At 37.9% G+C, this 26,373-nt stretch overlaps 1 protein-coding gene across 10 annotated transcripts in view; it reads right to left on the bottom strand.

Annotated features, from left to right (window-relative positions):
* Positions 1 to 489: 489 nt before the first annotated feature.
* The window catches only part of ANKRD28 (ankyrin repeat domain 28), a 94,260-nt gene continuing 68,376 nt past the window's right edge, over positions 490 to 26,373 (bottom strand). For 8 of the 10 annotated variants that reach the window (XM_034402229.3, XM_087892596.1, XM_087892597.1 and 5 more), the window contains 9 exons: positions 24,619 to 24,736; positions 22,831 to 23,044; positions 22,118 to 22,205; positions 21,939 to 22,022; positions 14,808 to 14,953; positions 9,208 to 9,290; positions 8,455 to 8,537; positions 3,429 to 3,520; positions 490 to 2,361 (listed from right to left, as the gene is read on the bottom strand). In XM_034402229.3, the coding sequence (XP_034258120.1) occupies positions 2,075 to 2,361; positions 3,429 to 3,520; positions 8,455 to 8,537; positions 9,208 to 9,290; positions 14,808 to 14,953; positions 21,939 to 22,022; positions 22,118 to 22,205; positions 22,831 to 23,044; positions 24,619 to 24,736 (1,195 nt within the window). In that variant the 3' untranslated portion in view covers positions 490 to 2,074. The remainder of the gene's footprint in view (positions 2,362 to 3,428; positions 3,521 to 8,454; positions 8,538 to 9,207; positions 9,291 to 14,807; positions 14,954 to 21,938; positions 22,023 to 22,117; positions 22,206 to 22,830; positions 23,045 to 24,618; positions 24,737 to 26,373) is intronic. The other 2 variants (XR_015733982.1, XR_015733981.1) reach the window with 1 other exon arrangement.

Raw genomic sequence — 26,373 nt, 5'->3', positions numbered from 1 at the left:
TAAAACAAGTAACTAAATGTTCCATAGTTCATAATCAATTCAAATGTTCCAAAAGTTGGTAGCTTCATTTATAAAATAAATATTGCTTTCAGAGTTAATTGTGAAGTAAAAAGGAAGTCTCATAGAGCATGTTGATACCCAGCTAATTAATTTCTAGACTTTTATATCTATTCCATTTTAGACATTAGTGTATATAAAGTAATACAGAAAAGAAAACCTCAGACTTTCAAGATTTTCAACTGTCCAATAACAATACCTAAGATTCTTTTAGAAATTAAATCCAGTTAAAATAAAAGATAACAAGGTCTCCGAAATATATATTTAAATATCTGAATTACTGCTAATTCAGATACTAGTTAAGCTAATTATTGCTTTAGAATAAAGAAAATAAAAAAGCATTGCACAATAAGATTTATAAATCTGAGGTTTCAATAAAATAAATTTGAATTAATTCTCAATACTCCATAATGATACATAAATTATTCATTATACAATTCTCACATTTCGATTTTATTATACTCTGTAAAATATACACAGTAATCTTGATGTACTGAAAGAGTGCAGGTAAGTACAGTATTCAAGCAAATGCTATTTCTATGTACATGCTCGTTAATTCTTCAAAAAACCCACAAAATTATCAAATAGATCAAAATACTGTCTTGTGTTTTCACACTATGTTCAGAAAACAAGCTGATAGTTTACAATGGTATTAAGGTTTCCAGTTTCACAATACAAAAAGGATAAAAGAAGGTAGGAATCCATTTGCTATAACCTTTTCATGCAAGATAGCCTCGCATGTACATAACCAAAGCAAGTAATAATTATACCGTTTAATTGTTCAATTAAAGCAGAACCAAATAAAGTAAATGCTTCTATTTTAACAAACCAACTTGAGGGGGGAAATGCCATTCTTCTATGTTTATATTTTTTACAGGAGCCTATTATAAATTAGACAAACACAGGTAAAGTTTTTTACTGTAACAGAAGGATCAGCATCATTTGAAAAATTATAAAATGAACCACTTCTGTATGTTTCCAAGATCCGACATTGTACCTTTTTGGTAATAGGATAAAAGTATTTTATTGTATTCTTTTCAGTCATATTCTTAGCCTTAAAAAACATTTTTAATTATATGTACACCACAGAGGCACCAATATCATTCGCTAGATTAAGTAAAATATTGGGTGAATTTAAGAAATAGTATTCTATATGGCAGCCTAATAAAATATCAGGATATTGCAGTTGTATTTTTGATGCAGTTTGACTTGCCCAGAGAATTCCCATGTGTATTTGTGTGTGTGTGTGTGTGTGTGTATCTGTGCATCCCTCTCTCTTTCTTCTTTGTGTGATAAATAAAAGAAAGCTGAGCAGTGATTACTACATTGCTGTTTTTGTACTCATTTTACCCTGACAATTCCTGGTTCAGCTAGTAACAGCTTTAATACCATAAAAGTCTAACAAATTAAAAGCTGTATTTTCATGGTATATTTAATAGTGTCGGAAGGCTATCAGATGATTAAAAAATCAACAGTTAAAACCAATTTGAGATTAATTGCTAGTTGTAATTTAAGGGTTGGTTAAGACTATTACTTATTTAAGCTATTCAAGTGTTCTCAAAAAGGATTTTTTTAATTTAAAAAAAGTCTTAAGTTATTTGGTCCTTTGGCAATTTGCAGCACAAACAATGCCTCCTGTACCAAATTCGATTATTGCCTTCAAAATGATCTTAGTTTTTATAGTTAAGATTTGAATGTATTGTCCATTTTGTTATATAATTGCATATTTCTTTATACAAAGATGTACAACCGTAGTGGGATTATTCATTGAAACCAGTACATTGCAATTAAATAACATTCTAGATAACTTTTTGAAACATAGATTCCAACCATTTCTTTTGCATAACCTGCTTTTAAAAATCTCTCGAGAGTCATATTTTTTGTGATCCCCATACTTTTGTTAAAGAAATCTTTTCCTTGGGTTGTCCTTTTTTTATATTCAGCAAGACATCTTTCTCCAATAACAAACTGGAAATTCAGCAAGAAAGTTCACTCTTCAGACTTCTAATGAAGCTTTTTAATAGGTTTCCGAATCTGAATCATTAAGTTCATCTTCTTCTGTATATGAATAGCCATCTTCTCTCACAATGTTGTTGAAACTACAATAAGAGCTATGTTCACTTTGAGTAATTGGTGAAGAATCAAAGGTGACTGTTTTTGAACTAGTAGTATAATGATTAATGGAATTAAATGTAAGAGAAGGTATTTGGCTGCTTGATGAAACAGGCATCATTGTAGCCAGAATGAGAGCTAAGCAGTCAGCCACATCTTTATTTGGAGCACAGGCCAATGCTGGTGTATAACCTAGAGGTGAGAGAAAAGTAGTAATTTTATTTTACTTTCTTTCAGTTCTGCCGTGGATGTAAAAGCAAAATGCAACATTTTTATGCTTAAAAACCAAATATATGATTATTCTAACTGGATTATAGTTTTGCATTTTAATTTAAATAATTATGGGGCCAGACCTCTGAAAAACATTAGCACCATATTCCTGAAATCATTAAAAAAAGAAACAAATCAGAACTTTTAATGTGAAAGATACAAAATCTATCACAACTAAACAAAGATACTAGGAACAATTTTCTTGGACAACTTGGTTATTAAAATACTTATAATGGGTAATATGTAATAGTCAATAAATTTAATTTTGAACCTCAATGCAACTAAGCCCATTTCTATTGAAAACTGGTAATGAAATTTCATGCCATTTTGAGAAATGCTGTGGTAAGCATATTGTAAGCTATAAAACAGCCTCTTGGACATCAAATATTTGTCTCAATAAAGGAGAATATTTGTAGCTTAGGGGTCCTTGGTGCTCTCTGAGCTTGCTTGTTTTCTTGCAAAAGTTTCATTCTCTAACTAGATAACATCATTAGTGCTAGTCTAGAGACTCTAGACTAGGGCTATCAAACTCCCGGCCCATGGGCTGGATGCATCACATGGTGCCCATGCAAAGGGGAAAAGTGGCGGCGTCACGTGTTATTTGTTGTAAGTAACAACAAAAGATATACTTATGATGGAATATTAATAAGCAACCTTGCCAATTCCCCCACCCTTCACTTTAAGGAACACATATTTGGCAAGGTTTATTTATAAATCTATTCATAGATTACTACTAAAGCAATAGAGATAAAAAGTATATAATTTGCCATGGACTTGTTCAGTATTTTTTTAAAGAAATGTGATTTGTATAACTATAAATATTTTAAAAATAGGGAAGAAAATATTTGCAGTAAATTTACTATACTTCAACCATCAAAGGAACAATTAAATTCATGGATGAATCCCAATTATTGTAATGACAAATTCAAGCTAACCTATTTAAAAATAATGTGCCTAGACTGCAATTCATCCTGTTTTCATCGACTTACCATTTTCATCTACTGCAAGTACACTTGCTCCTTTTCCCAGAAGTTCTTGAACTACAACTGTTAATCCATTTCGTGCAGCAACATGTAAAGGCCTGTGCAGAAAACCCACGAAGTGTGAAAACATTGCAACAAAAAATCAGTAACCTACACAAGGATCAATCTACAGATATCTTTTACAGCTAGTATTTCTTTTTTTGTATCCTTAGCACTAAAAATTAGGATGCAAAATGTAACAAAAACAAATCCCAGGCATTTCTAGAGCAGGAAAAAGAACAATTTTCAATTCATTAGAATAAATTATCTAAAAATGACTGCATGATTTAAGCATAAAATATTTGTAACAAATAAACGTAACTATGAAGCAGATATGCAAATTGCTTGTTGTATGTATAAAGAGTTAATAGTGAGAATATGTAAATAGTGAATCTATATTGCATGAAATTAAGTAGCTATTTGAATTTCAAGCTACTTGACCTGGATGACTGGATGACTGAGAATCTCTACAGACATAGACTGCTGAGGTTCAATTGATAAAAGCATTTAAATCCATAGATTATTAGAGTCTGTTAATAAACAAAAGTTAATATTAACTTTATTGATTAGATGACACAAAATTATGATTAACTCAACAGCAGAAGAGTTTTCTTTCAGCTATGAGACCAAAACCACATGAATCAGAGGTGGGCTGCTACTGGTTCGCACCAGTTTGGGAGAACCAGTTGTTGGAAGAAATATTTTACCACTTTACAGGGCTAATCCTGCAATGAAGGCAGGAAGAAAATATTTTGGTGTGCCTGTGTGCCTAATAATTATATCAAGACCTACCTAGTGGCGATAAGAGTGGCGAAATCTAACTATTTTTCCACTCTTATTGCATCTGCAGAGAACCGCCCAGCCACTCTGTTTAGGGTGACCCACTCTCTCCTACGAGTGGGAGCGAGGGAGGATCCCTTGCAGGGTAGAGCTGAGGATTTTGGACAATTCCTGCATGATAAAATCACTCAGATTCGGACCGGCCTGGACTCTGATTGGATAGCCTCCGACAGAATGACGGAGGTGAGTCTTGAGAGTGTCACCTGGGAAGAGTTTGACCATGTGACTCCTGAGGACGTGGACAGGATTTTTGGGAGGCTTAACGCTACTACATGTTTACTGGACCCGTGTCCCTCCTGGTTGGTGCTGGCCTCCCGGGAGGTTACACGAGGCTGGTTTCAGGAGATTACCAACGCTTCATTGAGTGAGGGTGTCTTCCCATCTGCCCTGAAAGAGGCGGTGGTGAGGCCCCTCCTCAAGAAGCCTTCCCTGGACCCGGCTGTATTAGCTAACTATCATCCTGTCTCCAATCTCCGCTTCGCGGCGAAGGCTATTGAGAGTGTGGTGGCGGGACAACTTCCTCGATTCCTGGATGAAGCTGTCTATCTAGATCCGTGCTAGTCGGGCTTCAGGGCAGGTTACAGCATGGAAACAGCATTGATCACATTGGTTGATGATCTCTGGAGGGCCCTGGACAGGGGTTGCTCCTCTGTCCTGGTCCTCCTAGATCTCTTAGCGGCTTTTGATACTATCGATCATGGTATCATGCTGCGTCGGCTGGACAGGGTGAGAGTGGGGGGCACTGTGCTATGATGGTTCTCCTCCTTCCTCTCTGACCGTACGCAGTTTGTGTTGACGGGGGAGGGGGGCAGAGGTTGATCTCGAGGCTCCTCACTTGTGGGGTGCCGCAAGGGTCGATCCTCTCGCCCCTTCTGTTCAACATTTATGTGAAGCCGCTGGGTGAGATCATCCGTGGCTTTGGGGTGAAGTGTCAACTGTATGCCGATGACACGCAGTTGTACATTTCAACCCCAGGCCACCCCAATGATGCCCTTGACGTGATGTCCCGCTGCCTGGAGGTCATGCAGAGGCCGTGGGGAGGAACAGGCTCAGACTCAACCCCTCCAAGACTGAGTGGCTGTGGCTCCCAACGGCCTGATATAGCCAACTGATACCATCGCTGGCTATTGGGGATGAGATCTTACCCCCCTCAGAGAGGGCTCGCAACTTGGGTGTCCTCCTGGATTCACGGCTGTCCTTGGAGGATCATATGACAGCCGTGGCCAGGGGGGCTTTTTATCAGGTTCGCTTGATCTCCCAGTTGCGTCCTTTTCTGGATCGGGACGCCCTGCGCACAGTCACTCACGCCCTCGACACTTCCCGGCTGGACTATTGTAATGCTCTCTACATGGGGCTCCCCTTGAGGAGCACCCGGAGGCTCCACTGGTCCAGAATGCAGCCGCGCGAGTAATAACGGGGGCGACTTGTCGCTTCCATGTAACACCCATCTTGCGCAAGCTGCACTGGCTCCCGGTGATCTTCCGGGTGTGCTTCAAGGTGTTGGTTACCACCTTTAAAGCGCTCCACGGCTTAGGACCTGGTTACCTACAGGACCGCATTCTGCCACCGATTGCCTCCCACCAACCAATACGCTTCCACAGAGAGGGCCTCCTCAGGGTGCCGTCAGCCAAACAGTGTAGGCTGGCAACCCCGAGGGGGAGAGCCTTCTCTGTGGGGGCTCCGGCCCTATGGAATGAACTGCCCCCGGACATACGAAGGATCCCCGACCTCTGTGCCTTCCGTCGTGCTCTGAAGACCCTATTATTCCAGCAAGCTGGTCTGACAGGATAAAGGTTTTTTAAATTGGGTTTTGATAGGGGTTTTAAAATGATTTTAGTTGGATGTTTTAAATTTGGCTGAATGATTGAATTATTTTAGCAAGTTTTTAATTTTTGTTGTATATTGTTTTTACCATGGCTGTTGACCGCCCTGAGTCCCTCGGGAGAAGGGCGGTATATAAATATAATAAACTAACTAACTAACTAATCCTTATCTTAATTGCCCTGCTGCTTTAAGTGTTTTCAGAAACTGCCTCTGAGTTAAGCTTGTTACATTGTAACAGCCTTAATGGTTCTTGGCAACTTTCTGTCTGTAGCCTGAGCTTCTCCGAAGTCTCCCCCAACCCACTGGAGTTTTTTGTGGTACTTTTATTCCTGGGGCTTGACTTTCTTAATAATTGTTAAAGGATTGTTTTATGCTTTTTGGAGTATACTTCCAACACAGCTGGAACAGTTATTTACAGAAGGGTTGGCATAGCCATAGAAGAAATGGCTGAGAGGCAGGATGCAATCTGGCATTCTGTCTGATTTTTTATTGCCTTTTTGGGAGCATGTGTTCTTTCCTTAAATCTGGATGATTACCTAAGGATATCTTGTGAGGTGAGTGAGACCAGCTGGTATCTTTAAAGTGCAAATGGATCTAATGATTGCTTCTCCTGAGTGGGAAAGGGTACTTTTTCAGTTCACTGAGCACAGGAGTCTCTTGTCTATGGGGATTCTTCAGTCATCCAGGTCATAGTTTTCTCTCATGATAATATGGCATAGTAACATGGCACCAATTGTATAAAGTTAGCACCCACCTCTCTCCTAGAAGAATGAAATATTTTGAGAAATATTAAAAAGGAACAATATATTTCCCTGAATGAGAAATGGAGAAATGTTGTCTTAGGAGAAAGCAGCCCCCACCTTCCTTAATAGCCCATAGCAGATGTCAGCACTTAAGAGATAGCTATATTCAGAGGCAAAAATTCCCTGCAGCAAGGTCTGAACAAAGGCAGAATGGGATTAGCTCTCAAGATGTTAATTTGTCTCTTTAGCTTACCATTTTGTAGCCCAAATATGCCCACCCACTTTCTGGAGAGCTTAAATGACCTCTCTGCCAAAGGGTTTTGTTAGGTTCAGCTTGTAGCTTACTCCTAACTTGTTGGTCAGGAAATATATCTGTTTCTTTAAGAAACAACTGAGCCATGTAATCAGGGTTTGCTGAACCCTGTAATTAGGCTACAGTGCCTAAATAAGCAGCACAGAGAAGCGTTCCTTCTTCCTGCTTCTTCTGGATTGATACCTGATTGTATCCTGTTGCTTACTGTGTCTGTTATATGGTACTGTATACCAAGAGTTACTAAAGTCTGTTTGCTTTGGTAAGGGAAGATACTTACTGGACTGATATTACTGTTTATGACCTTGGACTGTTTTACTTACACCGAGACTGCTTGTTATCTATAAAGTATTTTTCTCACACGAGCCGCACGTTTATCTCCTTCCCTGTGTGTTTCTGCTCTGCTCGTTGCACAAGCAACAAATACTTTTTACACACACTCTAACAGGTTTCACTTTATGAGCAAGAGTAACTTGGCTGCTGATATGTTATTTATCCTTGTATTGTAACTACACTGCTCAAAAAAATAAAGGGAACACAAGCAGAAGACATCTGAGATCTGAATGAATGAAATAGCCTTATTAAATACTTTGTTCGTTATATACAGTAGTTTTGTGTTCTCTTTAGTTGTTTGAGCAGTGTATAAACTACTGTATGTAAAGGACGAAGTATTTAATAAGGCTATTTCATTCATTCAGATCTCGGATGTCTTCTGCTTATGTTCCCTTTATTTTTTTGAGCAGTATATTTTAATTCCTCAATGTGCTCTGGCAACCTGCCTATTTGTAACTCCAGGTTGCAGGTATTGCTGAGGAAAAGGAAGGTATTCAGACAGAATTGTTTAGGTTTCCATGACAGCTATGACTCACTGATCTTCAGTGTGTATTTCCCCATTTCTAATCTAATGACTGGTATTTAGGAAAGCTTTTTGCAAGTGAAAAAGCTTTTTGTATTTTTGTACAGGTAATCCTTGATTTACAACAGTTCATTTAGTGACCATTCAGTTACAATGGCACTGAAAAAAGAGATTTATGACAATTTTTCACACTTACGACCATTGCAGCATCCCCATGGTCATGAGAGGGCAAGTGAGGCGAAGGGCCCCTTGACATGACATTGAGTTGGCCACATCCACCCGGTCACATGCCCACCCAGCCAGTCATTAGGGCAGAGAACCAATTGTTAAATAATTTGCAGCCCACCACTGACATGAACCAAGGTTAATCTTTCATTACAAAAAGATGGCCTAATATTGTGCCAAACAGTATTTGCTTACGTCTGCAATGCTGTATTGGTGGCATTGATCAGATTTCTATCTGTAATCTTCTCTAATATTAACAAGGCACTAGTTTCATGACCCTAAAAAGAGACAGAAAGAAAAATTTGTATATTATTTCTCTTTTAAAAAGTAACATTTATTTCTTCAAGGCTTAGAAAACACCAGCTTCTACTCTTGAAACAATCCATAACAAATGCATTTAGACACATAAGGAACACATAGCTGTAACTTAAAAGATTTTTATTGACAAATAAGCAATAATATGGTCTACTAGATAGTTTATTAAATAGAGTTCATGCCTGGTTCAAGATTTTTGAATATTCTACATAATACTTCACTTGCCTTTACACTAGTGGCTATTTCCTGTTTCTAAAAAAAAATCTCCCTTCTTCCCATTGAAGTATCATCCTGCTTTTCCTTTTGCCAAATCCAGTGCCTAGATATGTTTTATGGAAATGGAACTGATATATAAATAAAATAGTCCAGGAATAAAGTAAATTAAGCTCTTAGATTCTTGTTAAAAATGTGTTTCTCCCTCATTATCTTGTTAGGACCAAGAAATAATAATCAGAAAGAATCCCTTCTATTCTCACCACATATAATTGTAGAGAAGAAATATTTACTTCCTACTGCAGTTGAAATGGTGTACTGCCACTGCTGGTCTGGAGCAGCTTATTTTATGAGGAAAAAATTACAAGAACAGCAGGAGCAATACATCACAGAAGCTTCAAATCAGAAAATCATATATACCTTGCTGCAAGCCAGATGTAGTGCAGTGTTTTTACACTTATCTTGCAAAGTCAGATCAGCTTTAGCACTGCTAACCAATACCTCTGGGGAAAAAATAGAATACTATATTAACTAAAAAGCTAAATTTGTCAACAGCACTTGCATGGTATACATTTATACTCTAAAATTCATTTCTTATCAACAGAGATTCATGGCTCTGATTTGTAAATAGTTTGAAAGATTTCTGAATTATTATTATTTTTTTACTCTGTAATGCTGATTGCTCTTCATTCATACAGTGGATATAGAAAGTCTATACAGCCCTATTAAAATGCTATGTTTTTGAAATGTAAAAAAGTCACACCAAGATAAATTACTTCATAATTCTTTTCACCTTTAATATACCATATAAACTGTACAATTCAATTGAAAAACAAATTAAAATTAATGAGGAAAAAAATAAGAATAGTGTGGCTCATGGGTGTTTATACCCTTTATAGGTAGGGATCAACCAATTAGATTCAAACTGATGTTAAATTGTAGTCAATACACACCTCCATTCACTCAAAGTGACTCTGTTCAAGCTCATATAAAGTTCAGTTGTGCTAGTAGGATTTTTCTGACATTTACTCAGTTGTCTCTTACAGCACAAGCCATAGTCTGCAAAGAGCTTACAAAGCATCAAAGGGATCTTATTTTTGGATGGTATCAATCAGGAGAAGCATACAAAATTTTTTCCAACACACTGCATATACCATAGAACACAGTGAAGACTATCATCCACAAGTGGAGAATATATGGCAAAACAGTGACCTTACTAAGAATTGGATGCCCCTCCAAAATTGATGAAAAAACAAGAAAAAAACCTGCTGTGAGAGGCTGGCAAAAAGCCTATAGCAACATCTGCAAAAATTTCTGGTAAGTACTGGTTACGTACTACATGTGGCAATAATCTCCCATGTTATTCTGGGCTGTGGGGTGAATTGGCAAGACGGAAGCCTTTTCTTACAAAGAAAAACATGCAAGCCCAGCTAAATTTTGCAAAAACCTATATCAAGTCTGACAGAAGCATATAAGAAAACATATTATGGTCGATGAGATCAAGGTTGAATTTTTTGGGCCATAATTCCAAAAAGTATGTTTGGCACAAAAACAATACTGTGCATCACCAAAAGTACACTATACCTACAGTGAAGCATGGTGGTGACAATATTATGCTTTGGGGTGGTTTTTTTTCAAGTGGAACAGGAGGTTTAGTCACAATGGAAAGAATTACGAACTGTTCCAAATATCAGTCTGTTTTGGCACAAAACCTTCAATCCTCTGCTAAAATGTTAAAGATGAATTTCACCTTTCAACATGACCCAAAGCATACCTCCAGATCAACAAAAGAATTGCTTCACCAGAAGATGATCAAAGCTTTGAAATGGTCCAGCCTGAGCCAGGACCTCAATCGAATGGAATATCTGTAGGATGACTTAAAGAGGTTTGTGGACAGGAGATGCCATTGCAATTTTAGGATTTGGAACACTTTTGCAAGGAAGAGCAGGCAAAGATTCCCAAGACAAAATATGCCAGGCTAATAGGTTCCTACCCTAAAAAGAATGAATGCTGTCATAAAATCAAAACATATTTTAACAAAGTATTAGTTTAAGAATGTGTATCTTTATGCAACCACATAATTGTATGTTTATTTTTTCCCTTAAAAATTACAATTTGTTTTTCAATTGAGCTGTATAGTTTATGTGTTATATTAAAGGTAGAAAGAATTCTGAAGTGATTTATCGTAGTCTGATTTTTTTACATCTCAAAAACCTGGCATTTTAACTGGAACGTATAGACTTCCTATATTCACTGTATATATTTCAAATGCCTCTTGAAAGGCAAAACTAACTTAATCCTACAACTAAAATTATGAAACTGAAAAGGTAAGAAAAATTAATACTAATACATATTAAAGGTGCCATGGGGATGATAGTCAGGCACTATTGTCCACTGCCTCCAGAAAGTAGGAACAGAAATAAGGGCTACAAATTGCAATTACAGGTAGTTCTTTGTTCATTCTGTCATTTGGTCTACTCCGATTCAAAATTATGAGAGACTCCAAAATGAGGAGATAGGTTGGCCCTCATCAGTTGCTAACTCTGATGATGAAAACGAGCTGGAACCAGGGTCATCAGAAAGAGGCACAATGGATTCTTGGGAGCACTCAGAGCTTGATGGCTAAGGAGGATATAATCTCTGGACCATCGAACATCAGGGAAAGCGCCCAACCAGATGAATAGCCACTCTCATGAGCAGAAGAAGTAGAGGTACGGCTGCTGCTGGTTAGTGCTGTAGAATTGCAACAGGCTGCCTCCAATGAAGAACAGATGCCGCACCCACTCAATCCATGGACGCGAAGAGCGGAACAAAGGAAAGCACAGAGGAGGTTGGCAAAGCTACTCATTAAGAAGCAGTATCTTCCCTCCTAATGAGAAACACTGCATTTGGAATTATTTAACCAGGTGCGTGGGATGGTATGGTTGCTGGAGATAGCCATTTACTTTATCTTCTTCAGCTCCGTGATTCCAGCACCCAGCTCTTGACTTGTGAGTTTGGACTTGTCTTGCTAGTTCTGTAGTTCTTGGAACTGGTACTTGAACTGCTCACTCCTGGACTGCCTAGTGGAACTTGCTTATGATATATATATATATATATATAGCCAGGGTTTTTCCTACGTAAATCAAGATATTTGTATAGCCATAGTTAAGTGACATCCCATTATTTTGTTCATTTTTTTAATGCTGCTTAAATGTATGATAAAGCCTAGAAAATAGTGATTTGGGATGTCACTTAACTATGGCTATACAAACATCTTGATTTACGTAGGAAAAACCCTGGCTAAAACAGTAATGTACATATAGACCTACGAAAAAATGAACAAAATAAATATTTGACCGTTACAGGGAGGAGTCATAAAATGAGGGTGTGGCTAGCCGATGAAGTCAAATAAGGCAGAAATAGATCTATTCTAGTCTCCCTTAAGTCTTGCAGCAGACAACATATTGCTGTTTAAATGTCTGATAAAGCCTAGAAAATAGTGATTTGGGATGTCACTTAACTATGGCTATACAAACATCTTGATTTACGTAGGAAAAACCCTAGCTAAAACAGTAATGCATATAAATAAATAGATAGATAGATAGATAGATAGATAGATAGATAGATCTTTCTCTCTCTCTCATCTCTCTTTCTCCCTCTGTCTCTCTATTTCTTCCTTTCTCCCTCTGTCTGTCTCTCACCCCACTCTCTTTTTCTTCCTTTTTCTTTTCATCTCTCTCTCTTTCTCCGTCTTTCTCTCATCTTTCTTCTTCTCTGATCTCTTTCTCCCTTTCTCCCTCTGTCTCTCTTTCTCTCTCTCATCTCTCTCTCTCTTTCTCCTTTCTGTCTGTCTCTCTCTCTCGTGTGTGTGTGTATGTGTGTTCCCTCTTGAACCATTTCCAAAAACAAGAGAGAGTTAGTTTTTTTGTTTTGTTTTGTTGATGGTGCTCTTTCTTCTTGTTTGGGTGCTTTTTACCATATGATTTAAATCAAGCATCATTTCAGGTTCCCAGATAAATGAAGCTCTTTCATCCCCCTGCTGTAGCTCCCTGTTGGCTGAACCCACCACTGGCTGGCCCCGCCCCTCGCCCTCCCCTCCCAGTCACTCCTCGCCTGAGCCCAAGAAGGTAAGGACGACAACGGGAAATGGAGACTCACTCCATATTCCAGAGCAGGAACGAAGCACCCCTGCACTTGCCTCTTCTTCCGGCCCTCGTTGGTGCTGTGTGCACCTTGGTCGCTCGGGGAGATGTGCAACTTGCTCTTCACCCGAGTCACTGATGCCGCTCTGTTGCCACCTCCATAACCTGCCCGCTGCTGCCTTGTGCAGCAGAATTAAATTTAAATGCAACAAAAAAGATGGCTTCTAGGCCTGACACACACTTCACAATGGGGGAGATGGCATCCCCTCCTCCTCCTGGAACCCATTACGACACGGAGCAAGTATCCATCCCCCACATCACCCTTACCTTCTCAGGTCAGGGAGGAGTGACTGGGAGGAGAGGGTGAGGGGTGGGGCCAGCCAGTGGAGATTCAGCTGACAGGGAGCCACAGCAGGGGGATGAAAGAGCTGCATGCAGCTCCAGACTGTGGGTTGCTGATATCCTTATTAGTGTAACTCTTGTCCTGCACTGAGTTGTCCTGTGATGAGATGACCATAGAAAGTGTCTTGCAGTGAGTTGGCTGTGGTAAATTAACTGTAGCAAGTTAGCCATGGCGAGATGGCTGTGGTGAATTGTCACAGACCCATCATTTGCAACCATCAGTGCTGGCTTCCAACAAGCAAAGTCAATGGGAAAGCTGTCGAGAGGTTGCAAATAGCAATCACATGTTGTCATGATTAATATCTGTATGGGATTCGCTTAATAGCTTGCAACTGGAATTGCTGTCATAAGTTGGCACTATCATATGATGTTGTATTTTATCACAATATTGCTTTGCAACAGTTCTTGGTCCCAATTGTCACTGAAAACTGTATTTAAGTTTACTTCACTATACAATACAATTGAGCTTAAAAGTTTGTAATCTCTTTAAAAGTTTCAGTATTTCTGCACAAATATGGCCTAAAATGTGGTATGTTCTTGGTACAAGTCACAGATGAAGATAAACATCTCCCAAAATACTACACATTTTGCTCTTGATGTGATCTTAGTTGAATTCCTGGAGAATTCAATGGTGCTGTTTGCCTTCATTTGTACATGATCTACCTGATGATGAACTAGCTGAATCTAAAATCTTTGAAAATAATTTTGTCAACTATTTTTTGGAGATGTACTGAAATCGGTTTTGTTTGAGCCATGGCATATTTCTATATTCCTGTGTTATGAAGATCAGATTTTGATAGTGAATATATCCAGAATTCTGTTCTTTAAATAAGACAGGGCCTCTCACACTCAAGTTTATCATTTCATTGATTGAAAGACCTGACTTTAATTTCCCATTCAAATGATAATCCTAGATTATTCCATAATTTTGCCACATGCAAATATGTAGTTTTGGATTATTTCCCAATTTACATATTTGTGTGCCATATAATTTTGGGTCAAATTTATGCAGATATTGAAAATTCAAAAGGATTCACATACTTTTAAGCACAATTGTAAGAAAAGATTTGCTGATGGAAAGATCTGTAATAGTTTTAAGTGGAGGCTGGGCAGCTACCTCCTGAGCAGAGTTTCTTCCAATTTCACAACTCTATGTAGGACTACTAGATCTGGCCAGCAACAATACAGATGATCATTAGATGGTAGCAAAGAATCAGAACTGTCTGTGTCTCTTTGCTGTCATCCATAGGTTGTCAGAGTTTTGCTGCATGGATTTGTTAATTCTACTTCAAGGAACACTATGCTTATACAAAGATTTATATTTTTAGCTATAAATCCAATTCATTTATTAAGAAAACAGAGAATATTCTTTGCTTGAATTTCTGGGCTGATCTAGGTGCTTTTTATTTAAAACTTTTGATCCTAATACTGTGTTTTTACAATAGTATATTATTGGTTAACAGAAATAACAATAAAAATTAGCTTTCATCTTACCAACTGTATTTGTTTGCCCATTTTCTGCAGCCATCATTAAAGGTGTCTTCCCAGAAGAATCTACAGAGTTTACTTGTGCATTATGGCTAAGCAAAAGCTGTAAACACTCTACGTGATCTGTAAAGGCTGCTGCATGGAGGGGAGTTCTAAGAAGGAAAAAAAAAAACACATGTTCTTAGAAACAAAAATCAATGGAGCTCTAATACACTCATGATTTCATATAGGAGAGCCTGTATTAATAAATCTTAAAAATACTTAAAAGTTTAATCTGGAAGAATATAAGAGAAGAACAAGAAGAAATTATAAAATGTTGCAGCATATGGTGCTCACATAAAGAATCACTAATCTCTTATTTATATTTATTATAGCCTTCCAGCTAACTCTGAGCAGTTTACAAAATATAATACTAAAGTAAAGTATTGAAAACCATAGACAAAACAAGAGATCTGACTAAAAGGGTTCCTCAAAACAAAACAGAAAATCCCCCCCCCAATACATTAACCATGTTTTGGGTATATTAACCATTAACCAGATCCTATGTCATGAAGGGTTTCAAAGGTAACAATCAGCACCCTGAATTGCACCCAACAGTCAGCTAGCAGTTAATTTAGCTCATATAGTAGCAGTGAAGAGGCTTGTGTAGCTCAATGAAGCTATGAGCTATGCCGTGCAGGGCCACCCAAGACGGACAGGTCATAGCAGAGAGTTCTGACAAAACATGATCCACTGGAGAAGGAAATGGCAAACCACTCCAGTATCTTTGACATGAAAACCCCATGGACAGTACCAAAAGGCAAAAAGATATGATGCTGGAAAATGAGCCCCTCGGGTAGGAAGGTGTTCCCTACTGGGGAAGAGCAGAGGGCTAGTACTAGTAGCGCCAGAAAGAATGAAGCGACTGGGCCAAAGCCGAAAGGATGCTCAGCTATGGATGTATCTGGTGGTGAAAGGAAAGTCCGATGCTGTAAAGATTTTTTCTCCATAGGAACCTGGAATGTAAGATCCATGAATCAAGGCAGGCTGGACGTGGTCAAACAAGAGATGACAAGACTGAATATCGACATCTTAGGAATCAGCAAACTAAAATGGACAGGAATGGGTGAATTTAATTCAGAGACCTAACAGAGACTGAAGAGATTAAGAAGAGTGGCAAAATTACACAGAAGAACTATACAAGAACAAGCTTAACGTTCCTGATAACCATGATGGGGTATGTTAGGAAATTGTTATTGCCCAACTGGTTGGTCAGGAAATATATAAATCAACAGTGTGTTTATAGCTAAATGTATTATGTAGCTTTAAAAACTGTGTTGCATCATCATGCATTCTGATTGGCTGAGCTCTGTAGCCAATGTACTTAAGGAAAGCTGAATTGTGGTTTGTGTGGACACTACACCATTTTACCTGCTGATATGCTGTAACTCTATATTTGATCTCTCTGCATGATCATTGCTTAATCATGGCTATTTATTGCTTTTCTAATATTTATTGACTGTTTTTATATTGAACTTTGTTCCTAATTGAAACTAAATAAGATCTGTTTTATTGTATTTTTCTAAAACTTAGTAAGAAGACTTTATATTCGAAAATATCCCTGGACTGATTTTTATCTCACTTTATATGTGTATGACTTGGATTGTTTTTGGACTATGATTTTGCTTTTTCCCTAAAAGTAAAATATTATAAAACCCAGTTTGTTTGTATGTTAACTGTTATTGTTCACAATCATTCTCAGTCGCTTTCGTGTGTAAACTCAAAGGGTACTCTGCTCAACAACCCACAACATCGGTTGTGAGACTAGAATATCCTTAACATGGTGGTCACTGACCTCAAGCCAGACATTCTGGAATGTGAAGTCAAATAAGCGTTAGGAAATCTGAGCAACAACAAAGCTAGTGGAGATGATGGTATTCCAGGTGAGCTATTAAAAATCTTAAAAGACGATGCAGTAAAAGTGCTACACTCAATTTGACAGCAAATTTGGAAAACTCAACAGTGGCCACAGGATTGGAAAAGGTCAGTTTACATTCCAATTCCAAAGAAAGGCAATGCCAAATAATGTTCAAATTATTGCACCATTGCACTCATTTCACATGCTAGTAAAGTTATGCTTAAAATTCTACAAGCTAGGCTCCAGCAGTATGTGGATTGAGAACTACCAGAAGTACGGGCAGGATTTCGAAGAGGCAGAGGAACTAGAGATCAAATTGCCAACATATGCTGGATCATGGAGAAAGCTAGGGAGTTCCAAAAAACATCTACTTCTGCTTCATTGATTATGCTAAAGCCTTTGATTGTGTGGATTACAACTAATTGTGACAAATTCTTAAAGAGTGGGAGTATTAGACCATCTTATTTGTCTCTTGCAAAACCGATATGCGGGTCAAAAAGGAACAGTGAATCACTGATTGGTTCAAAATTGGGAAAGAAGTCTGGCAAGGCTTTTTACTGTTGTCCTGCCTATTTAATTTATATGCACAGCACATCATGAAAAAGGCGGGGCTAGATTGATCAAAAGTTGGAATTAAGATTGCTGGGAGAAATATCAACAACCTCATATATGCAGATGATACCACTCTAATGGCAGAAAGTGGCTTTCAACAATAGAAGCGTTGACACATCCAAATATGATTCACATGGACAAGATTGTAAGATACAAGGATATTTTAACAGAGAAGGGAGAACTAAAATAGAAACAAGATTTAGAAAAACAAGGGATTGAGACTGATTGGTATACACGGCTGCAGATACAATCAAGATATGACAAAGATTTGAAACAATACGGTTTTAATCTGGGGGAATCAGAGCTGGATCGGATAATGACTGGGAAGGATGAAAAAAATGATTAAATGATTTTACAATTATTTGTTGCAAATTAGATTGGAAGATGAAGAAGTAAAAAAGACAATAACATGGGCGAAAAACTTTGGTTATGCAATAGAATTAGAGAAATGGCAACAACTATTGGAAAGGAATTATAAATTCACAATGGCAACTGCATATAAAGAAAATCTATATAAAATGTTTTACAGATGGTATATGCCACCAGAAAGAATAGCAAAAATGTTTAAGGATAAATCAGCCAAGTGTTGGAAATGTTCACATTTGCCGGGATCATATTATCATATGTGATGGTCATGTGTAGAAGCAAAAAATTATTGATCTAGAATACAGACATGGTTGGAGGAAATGTTACACAAATCTATAGAATTAAAACCAGAGGTTTTTTTATTAGGTATTCTCCCAGAAAGATATAGTAAAGAAGATGTGTATTTAATTATACATATAATAACAGCAGCAAGAATTGTATTTGCACAAAATTGGAAGATAGAAAATATCCCGTCAGAAAGTGAAGTAATAAAAAAGATTTTAGACTGTGCGGAAATGAATGGATTAACTTTAAAAATAAAAGATGAAGAGGAATAGGTGTACTTCAAGACATGGGGAAGATTTTATGTATGGTTAGAAAAGAAATATGAATAAAAGATTATAAAAGATATATAAATGATTTAGATAATAGAAGGTTAAATGAGGGAGAGGAGAAAAAAGAAATAGAAACCCAGATGACACCAGAGTAAATGGAAAAGGGGGATGGGAGGGGGGAAAAGAAAGAAGACTATAAGGATAAATGTACAATTATGAAGATAACAGCAATAGATTGAATAAAATTGAAAAGAAAGTGAAAAGAAAGTATATATTATTAGAATACTGGAATTGCTCGGATACCAAACAAGGAAAATATTCCATAACAAAGGAGAAAGAAAGGAGAGAGGAGTAGAGGGTAAGAAGAGGAGAGGGAGAGAGAGGAATGGAAGAAAGGGGAAAGGAGAGGAAGAAAAGGCAGACAGACAGGCAGACAGGAGTAGGAGAGAAGGTAAGAAAGGGGGAAAAGAGGAGAGGAAGGAGATGTAGGAAGAGGAAGGAGAGGAGGAGGGGGAAAAAAGGAGAGGAGAGGAGGGAGGGGAAAGAAGGAGGTTTGTTGTGAAACGAGAGAAAAGAAAGGGTAGAAGAGTAACCCTGAACGTAATTAAAATGCCTCATTTTTATACGTAATATGTATATGTATGACCAATTATATATAGGAGAATGTACATTTATATTATATGTATAAGAAATAAAAATGAAAAACTTTTTTCAAAAAAAAATAAAGGCAGAAATGAAGAGGATCTAAAGAGCCTCTTGATGTGGGTGAAGAAGGAAAGTGCAAAAGTTGGCTTAAAACTCAACATTAAGAAAACTAAGATCATGGCATCTGGCTCTCTCAATTCCTGGCAAATAGATGGGGAAGAAATTGAGGTAGTGACAGGTTTTATTTTCCTGGGCTCCAGGAAAAGTTTGTCCTTTCCTGGGCACTGTCAATGGGGACTCAGCCAAGAAATTAAAAGACGCTTGCTCCTGGGCAGGAAAGCTATGGCAAATCTAGTTAGCATATTAAAAAGCAGAGACATCCCCCTGCCAACAAAAGAGCATATAGTCAAGGCCATGGTTTTTCCAGTTGCAATGTATGGCTATGAAAGTTGGACCATAAGAAAGACTGAGGGCCAAAGAATTGAGGCCTTTGAACTATGGTCCTGTGAGTCCCTTGGACTGCAAGGCGATCAAGCAGGTAAGTCCTAGAGGAGATCAAGCCTGACTGCTCTTTAGAAGGCCAGATCCTGAAGATGAAACTCAAATACTTTGGGCACCTAATGAGAAGGAAGAACTCACTGGAGAAGAGCCTAATGCTGGAAAAGATTGAGGGCAAAAGAAGAAGAGGACGACAGAGAACACGGTTGCTGGATGGAGTCACTGAAGCAGTACGCGTGAGCTTAAATGGACTCCAGAGGATGGTAAAGTACAGGAAGGCCTGGAAGAATGTTGTCCATGGGGTCGCGATGGGTCAGACACAACTTTGCAACTAACACTAACAACAACAACAACAACAACAACAACAACAACAACAACATAGTAGTGGTGATACATGAGCAAGAGAAGTGGCCATTACTGTTTGCATTGATGCATTGTGAATCAACTGTAGGTTCTGGATGGTCTTTGAGGAGTGCCCCATATAGAGCACATTGCTGTAGTCCAGTTGTGAGGTGACCGAAATGTGAGTGGCTATCTGTAGGACTCCCTGGTCAAGGAAGGGATGCAATCGGTGCACAAGATGTATCTGTATAAAAGCCTCCTGACCACAGCTGATACCTATTCCCCAATGTGCATCAGTCTAAAATAGAGAAATTCAACCTTATCTAAGACCAACAATAGCTGTATCTCTGTCAAAGGACGGAGGTGGAGCCACTGTTATGTCGGGATTGAGCCATAGTCTGTTCCTCCCAATCTAGAGCTGAGTAGCCTCCAGTCACTAGATCAGTACTTTGACAGCTTCCTTTGCTCAGCCTAGGGTAAGGCTGGGTATCATCAGCATACTGATATTAAGCCCCAAACCAGATGACTTTGTCCAGCAGTTTCATGTTAAACAGGAGACGGGAAAGTATCAAACCCTGGGGCACCCTAGAAGCAAGGGATCATAGGCACCATCTCTCCACATCTTTCAATATCATGATGAACACTGCAACTGTGTGCCTCTCATTACCAACTCCTGCAGTTGATCCAGAAAGATATCATAATTGACAGTATTGAAAATTACTGAGTGATTAAGAAGCACAAGAATGGATGTGAAAACATGTCCACCAAATGTTGGAAATGCAATCAGATACGGGGTTCGTATTATCATATGTGGTGGACATGTCCAAAAGCAAAAAAATATCAAACCAAAATACATATATGGTTAGAAAACATCATAAAGCAACATATTGATTTTAAACCAGAAATATTTCTGTTGGGTATTTTACCAGAATTGTATAATAAAGGGAATACATATCTAATCTTACATGTGTTAACAGCAGCAAGAATTGTTTTTGCACAACAGTGGAAAAATGAAGATGGAAGTGTTCATTTTTATAACAGATGGAAGTGTTATAAAAAAATATTAGAATGCGCAGAGATGGACAGATTAACATTAAAAATAAAGGAGAAGGAAGAAACAGTATACTTTTTAACATGGGATTTATTTTAACAATGGCTAATTAACAGAAGCGGAGGTTAGAAATTAAAAAGATTAAGAGAATGATTAATTATGTAATAAAAGTTTTCTAGTATAGATAAGCTAATGCCAATATTACTATGTGACCATTATCAATGATATGCGTATTATGATTACTACTATGTTTACTATCTTTTTGTTATTCAAAACGAATTGTATTCAGACAACACGCTGTTCATATAGATATTGAGTTTTTTATGTTTATTAAAGAAAAATATATCAATAAAACATAAAAAAAAAAAGAATGGATGTGTTGCCCTCATCCTAATTCTCCCCAGATTACCGTCAAGCACAACTAACAAGCTATCTGTCCTACATTGAAACAGGCTCAGATAATGCATTTCTTCCAACAGCCTAACTGCAATTCGACCACCTTCTCCACAATTTTCCCACGAAGAGAAGATTGAAAACTGGCTGATAGTTGTCTAAAACAGAAAGATACAGAAAAGTATCTTCAAGATACTTTTAAAAATTTTCTTCTTTTTCCTTCATCTTTTTCTCTTGCCCCTAATTTACTTCCACCACTTCTTTATTTTTATATCTCTAGAAATGCTAAGATTTTTCTAAGCCTATCATGTCTGTTACCTTCTGGATGCAAATCATACAGTTTTATTGACAGAATCTGAAGTTTGAACATTTTAAAAGATTTCTATACACCTTTTTTCATGTACAACTCAATAGGGGACTCCTTCCTCCTCTTATAACAGAAACAGCCCTGTGAAGTGAAGTGAACTGGGCTGAGAGAGCACAACAGGCCCAAAGTCACCCACCATGTTTTTTATGTCTAAGGCAGGACTAGAACTCACAATCTCCTGGATTCTAGGCCAGCTTTAACCACTACATCAAAATGGCTCTCTAGTTAAAAACTAGAAATAGTTAGAAACTCAGGGCAAAGAGCAACCTTTATTATATGTTAGATCCATAGTTATGCCTATTTGGCTATAGTTTTATTTTATTTAATATCAATTTAAGATTAAACAAAATATCAGTGTTAAGTATTTTAAAATATTTAGTATTTTTCTTCAGTATAGTATTTCCAACTTTACCTTGCCTTTGCATCTGTAGAATTTACAATTTCTGATCCCAGTATATCAATTAGCATTTCAGCAGCACCCTCGTTATCATTTATCCTATCAAAGAATTTTAAAAGAAATTAATTCCACAAGTGAAGTTTGATAAAAAAACCCATAATGAAGTATTTTGGGGTCACACAGAAGTTGCTTACACTGCACAATGTAATGGACTGAAAGAATTTCCTTCCATTTTCTGAAAAACTTCCTGATCCAAAAGAAATTCCACACAGTAATCATGACCTAAAAGTTTTAAATACCAGAGAGTAAGCACATAATACAGTTCATTTTTTTATTATTAATGGACATATATACATATAACCTACTGTAATATATAACTATCCTGATATAAAAAAAAACCCTTCCTTTGTATGACCTTGTAATCCCTTAATTCTGGGTAGAGTCTGGGCGACTGAATGGAGCTGAGCGTTTATTCCCTTCCTGACAGCATACAGAGTTCACAACAGATATTTTTTTCTTGCTCCCTAGAAGAGAAATATCTGCCGCTACATAGGATTGAATTCTTAATCTTCCGAGTGGGAGGTGAGCATCTTCACTACGAGGCCACCACGTTGCTCATAACTATTCTGGTGTGTGTGTGTGTGTGTGTGTGTGTGTGTGTGTGTGTGTGTGTGTGTTTCTCTCTGTGTGTGTATTTCAGGTAGCCAACAGCAATAATTACAGGGTGAAATCAAGACTGGGGTTGTACATGTGTAGGTTTTCATATTCCTTTAGCTTTTACTTAGAGACACTTAAAAATCTGCCTAAGCTTCATAATTAGTTGCTGTTGTATAAAATTCCTGTAGCATTTTAGGAATTTCATTTATTTTCTGCCATTCTCCCACCAAAACAATATTTATTTTCTTACCATTGTAACATGCCCAGTGTAATGATGTATATCCCTGATTGTCAGCAGGTATCATATCCCCAGGTGACAATGATTGTAAGAGTGCTCCTAATACCCCAATATGTCCACAAGCAGCAGATAAATGTATAGGTGTACGTCCTCTGCAGTCTCGTAATGTGGATTTTGCACCATGATGAAGAAGTGCTTCTACGCATTCCTCATGCCCAGTAACTGCCTGAGGAAAAAAATAATAAAATGTGCATTAAGCATGCATATAGGCGCTTGCAGATATGAAAAAATAAAAAAGCTGTTCTCCCCAACCAGCTTTCATTTATTTCACTACAGTTGTTTTACTGATATAAAAACTAATAAGCAATACAGTTGTTTTTTTTTTATATCAATAAAGGAACAAAGCTACCATAGAAAAGAATATTTGTAGCTCAGGGTTGAACTATGGAGTCCTTGGTGTTCTCTGAGCTTGGCTATTTTCTTGCAGAGTTTTCATTATTTAAATAGGATGATATTACTGCATTGAACATCTTCTAGGACACTGAAGGTATTACCGGTACCTAGTTGTGTAATAAAACACATACACACACACCTCAAGCTCAGAGAGCACAATGGAGCAAAGTTAGATAGCTGTGGATATAAAAAGTCAGATGGGATCTTGTGATTAATCTAGCTTGTTCCATAGGTTATTTTGCTGCACCATGCCTTTAACCAAATAAGAGGTTCATGCACATCTTAGCTAAAATCTAAATAATTATACTCAGGCTGATTTCCTGGATTACACTAAAGCATCTACATTAAATTGTAGATGATATACAATTAAGTTAAATCAGAAGTATAGATTGATCAGCTTAACTTGGTTCACCAGCTTTAGACATACTTTTGCTTTGGACAAATTTTCTGTCTTCAGCACATTACAAAGACTTAGGATCTTGAGCCCTGACATTCAAGGCATGGAATTGCTTCCCACCAACTGCCCTAGTAACGTATTCTTAAATATTAAGATTGTTGTCTAATTATTGTTTGCTAAGAGTATCATTTTAATAAATGTCCATTCTGTTTTCTGATAAACATATTTTCTTGTATTCCTTTAGTTTTTTCCAGCCTAGGATACCACACAGAATTTAATATAAGAAAATAAAGAAGATTTGGGCTATATTCTTAGGTTATAAATTATCAACTCCATAAATGGTGAGATTCTGAAATAAAAAATAAAACATATTTAGCAATTTATTCTATCTCACAAATACAAGCAGTATTAAGAACAATTTTCTGTAAGTTTGGGGATGCCTACTATTGAATTCCAACTCTCTGTATTCTATTTCCCTTCTTATCAGTAGCTCCCTAGAAACTAAATTGCCCATTACTGCACTTTAATCCCTGATGGCAAAGAGAATCTGAAAAAAAGAGAAAATATATTCTGCCAGACCAATTGTGATGAAAATATGAAGTTGGATACAGATGGAATATTTCTAAAGAATAAGAATACATTGAATTTTTTTTTTGGACGGGGCACTTCCATGGTAATGTAAATTACATTTTTTTAATTATAGGAATGAAAAATATAAGATTTATACATTCACTATGAATAATGTAGAATCATACAGTAAACTGGATTTAGACTGTTGCAATACATTTTTAGTACAATCAACTGCATTTATAAGTTATGATTTCAATGACACCTGCTTAGTCTGGATCCAACGTAATATTTCTGTTACCTTAGTTGGAATTGCAGCAATGCTACCTATTGAAGCAAAGAGCAGGGTGGGGGTAGGAGGACACACCTGTTGTCTCTCTTACCCCTCTGTGTAATGCTGTTCTTCCCCATTTATCTTTGGCATCTACATTTGCTCCTTTGTTGAGCAGGGAATAGACACAATCTGTATGCCCATTAAGAACAGACAACATCAAAGGGGTTCTGAAAGACAAAGATAACATAATGTACAGTAACAACATCATTCTACTATCATGCTCATAACCTGTTTAAATAGGCAGTGAGAAGCAATATAAGGAAATCTGATCTATGAGTTGTTAGACCTTCAACAGCAAAGTCCTGTACATTTGAATGATAGAAATCACATCCTTTTCAAAAGGACCTTGTGCCTTTTACTATTTGAGTGGGAGATCACTGCAGATAATCATGATTGCTCACCAGGAAAACTCAAAAAGCAATACTTCATTTCTATATTGTTACCAGAAAACTACATGAGCATATCCATGAATTCACCAGGAGTCAAGATTTTTTCCTCCCTACCCCAAAAGGTACTATGAAACAGAACTAAGGTTCCAAGTTACTACAGTTGCAAGAAAAAGTATGTGAACCCCTTGGGATTACGTGGAGTTTTGCATGAATTGGTCATAAAATGTGCTCTGAACTTCATCTAAATTACAACAATAGAAAAACACAGTCTGCTTAAAATAATACTACATAAACATTAGATGTTGCCATTGTTTAATTGAACATAACATGTAAATATTCACAGTGCAAGAAGGAAAAAGTATGTGAACCTTTGGACTTAATAACTGGTTGACCCTCCTTTGGCAGCAATAACCTCAACCAAATGTTTCCTGTAGTTGCAGATCAGACCTGCATAACGATCTGGAGTAATTTTGGACCACTCCTCTTCACAAAACTGTTTCAGTGTAGCAATATTTATTTATTTATTTATTTATTTTTAAATTTGTATACCGCCCTTCTCCCTGAGGACTCAGGGCGGTGAACAGCCAAGTAAAAGCATAAACTACAAACATTAAAATACAATTAAAGAGATATATATAAATTTGGCCCCATGATTAAAAACAATAACAAACAATTAAAAACATTTTAAAAAGTGTTAGGCCAGCCCAGCTTGCTGGAAAAAGAAGGTTTTAAGGGCATGGCGGAAGGCACCGAGGTCTTGGATTCTCCTTATCTCTGGGGGCAGCTGATTCCAGAGGGTAGGTGCCCCCACAGAGAAGGCCCTCCTCCTGGGGGTCACCAGCCTACATTGTTTGGCTGATGGCACCCCGAGGAGGCCCTCTCTGTGGGAGTGCACAGCTCGATGGGAGGCCATCGGTAGCAGCAGGCGGTCTCGAAGATAACTAGGTCCTATGCCATGGAGCGCTTTAAAGGTGATAACCAACACCTTGAAGCGCACCCGGAAGACCACTGGGAGTCAGTGCAGCTCACACAGGAGAGGTGTTGTATGGGAGCGCCATGCGGCTCCCGTGACTACCCGCGCGGCCGCATTCTGGACCAGTTGGAGCCTCCGGGTGCTCTTCAAGGGGAGCCCCATGTAGAGAGCGTTGCAGTAGTCCAAGCGAGAGGTGACGAGGGCATGAGTGACTGTGCACAGGGAATCCCGATCAAGAAAGGGCTGCAACTGGCGAATCAGGCGAACCTGACAGAAGGTCCTCCTGGCTACAGCTGTCAGATGTTCCTCCAAGGACAGCTGCGTATCCAGGAGGACTCCCAGATTGCGTGCCCTCTCTGTGGGGGCCAAAGACTTGCCCCTGATAGTCAGTGATAGAGTCAACTGACTATATCGGGATGCCGGGAACCACAGCCACTCAGCC

Source organism: Pantherophis guttatus, chromosome 4 (genome assembly GCF_059756535.1).
Source record: "Pantherophis guttatus breed Tessera chromosome 4, ASM5975653v1, whole genome shotgun sequence".
NCBI lineage: Eukaryota > Metazoa > Chordata > Lepidosauria > Squamata > Colubridae > Pantherophis > Pantherophis guttatus.
The sequence above is the reverse complement of the archived record's forward strand: the minus strand, read 5'-3'. Positions and strand labels throughout refer to the sequence as shown.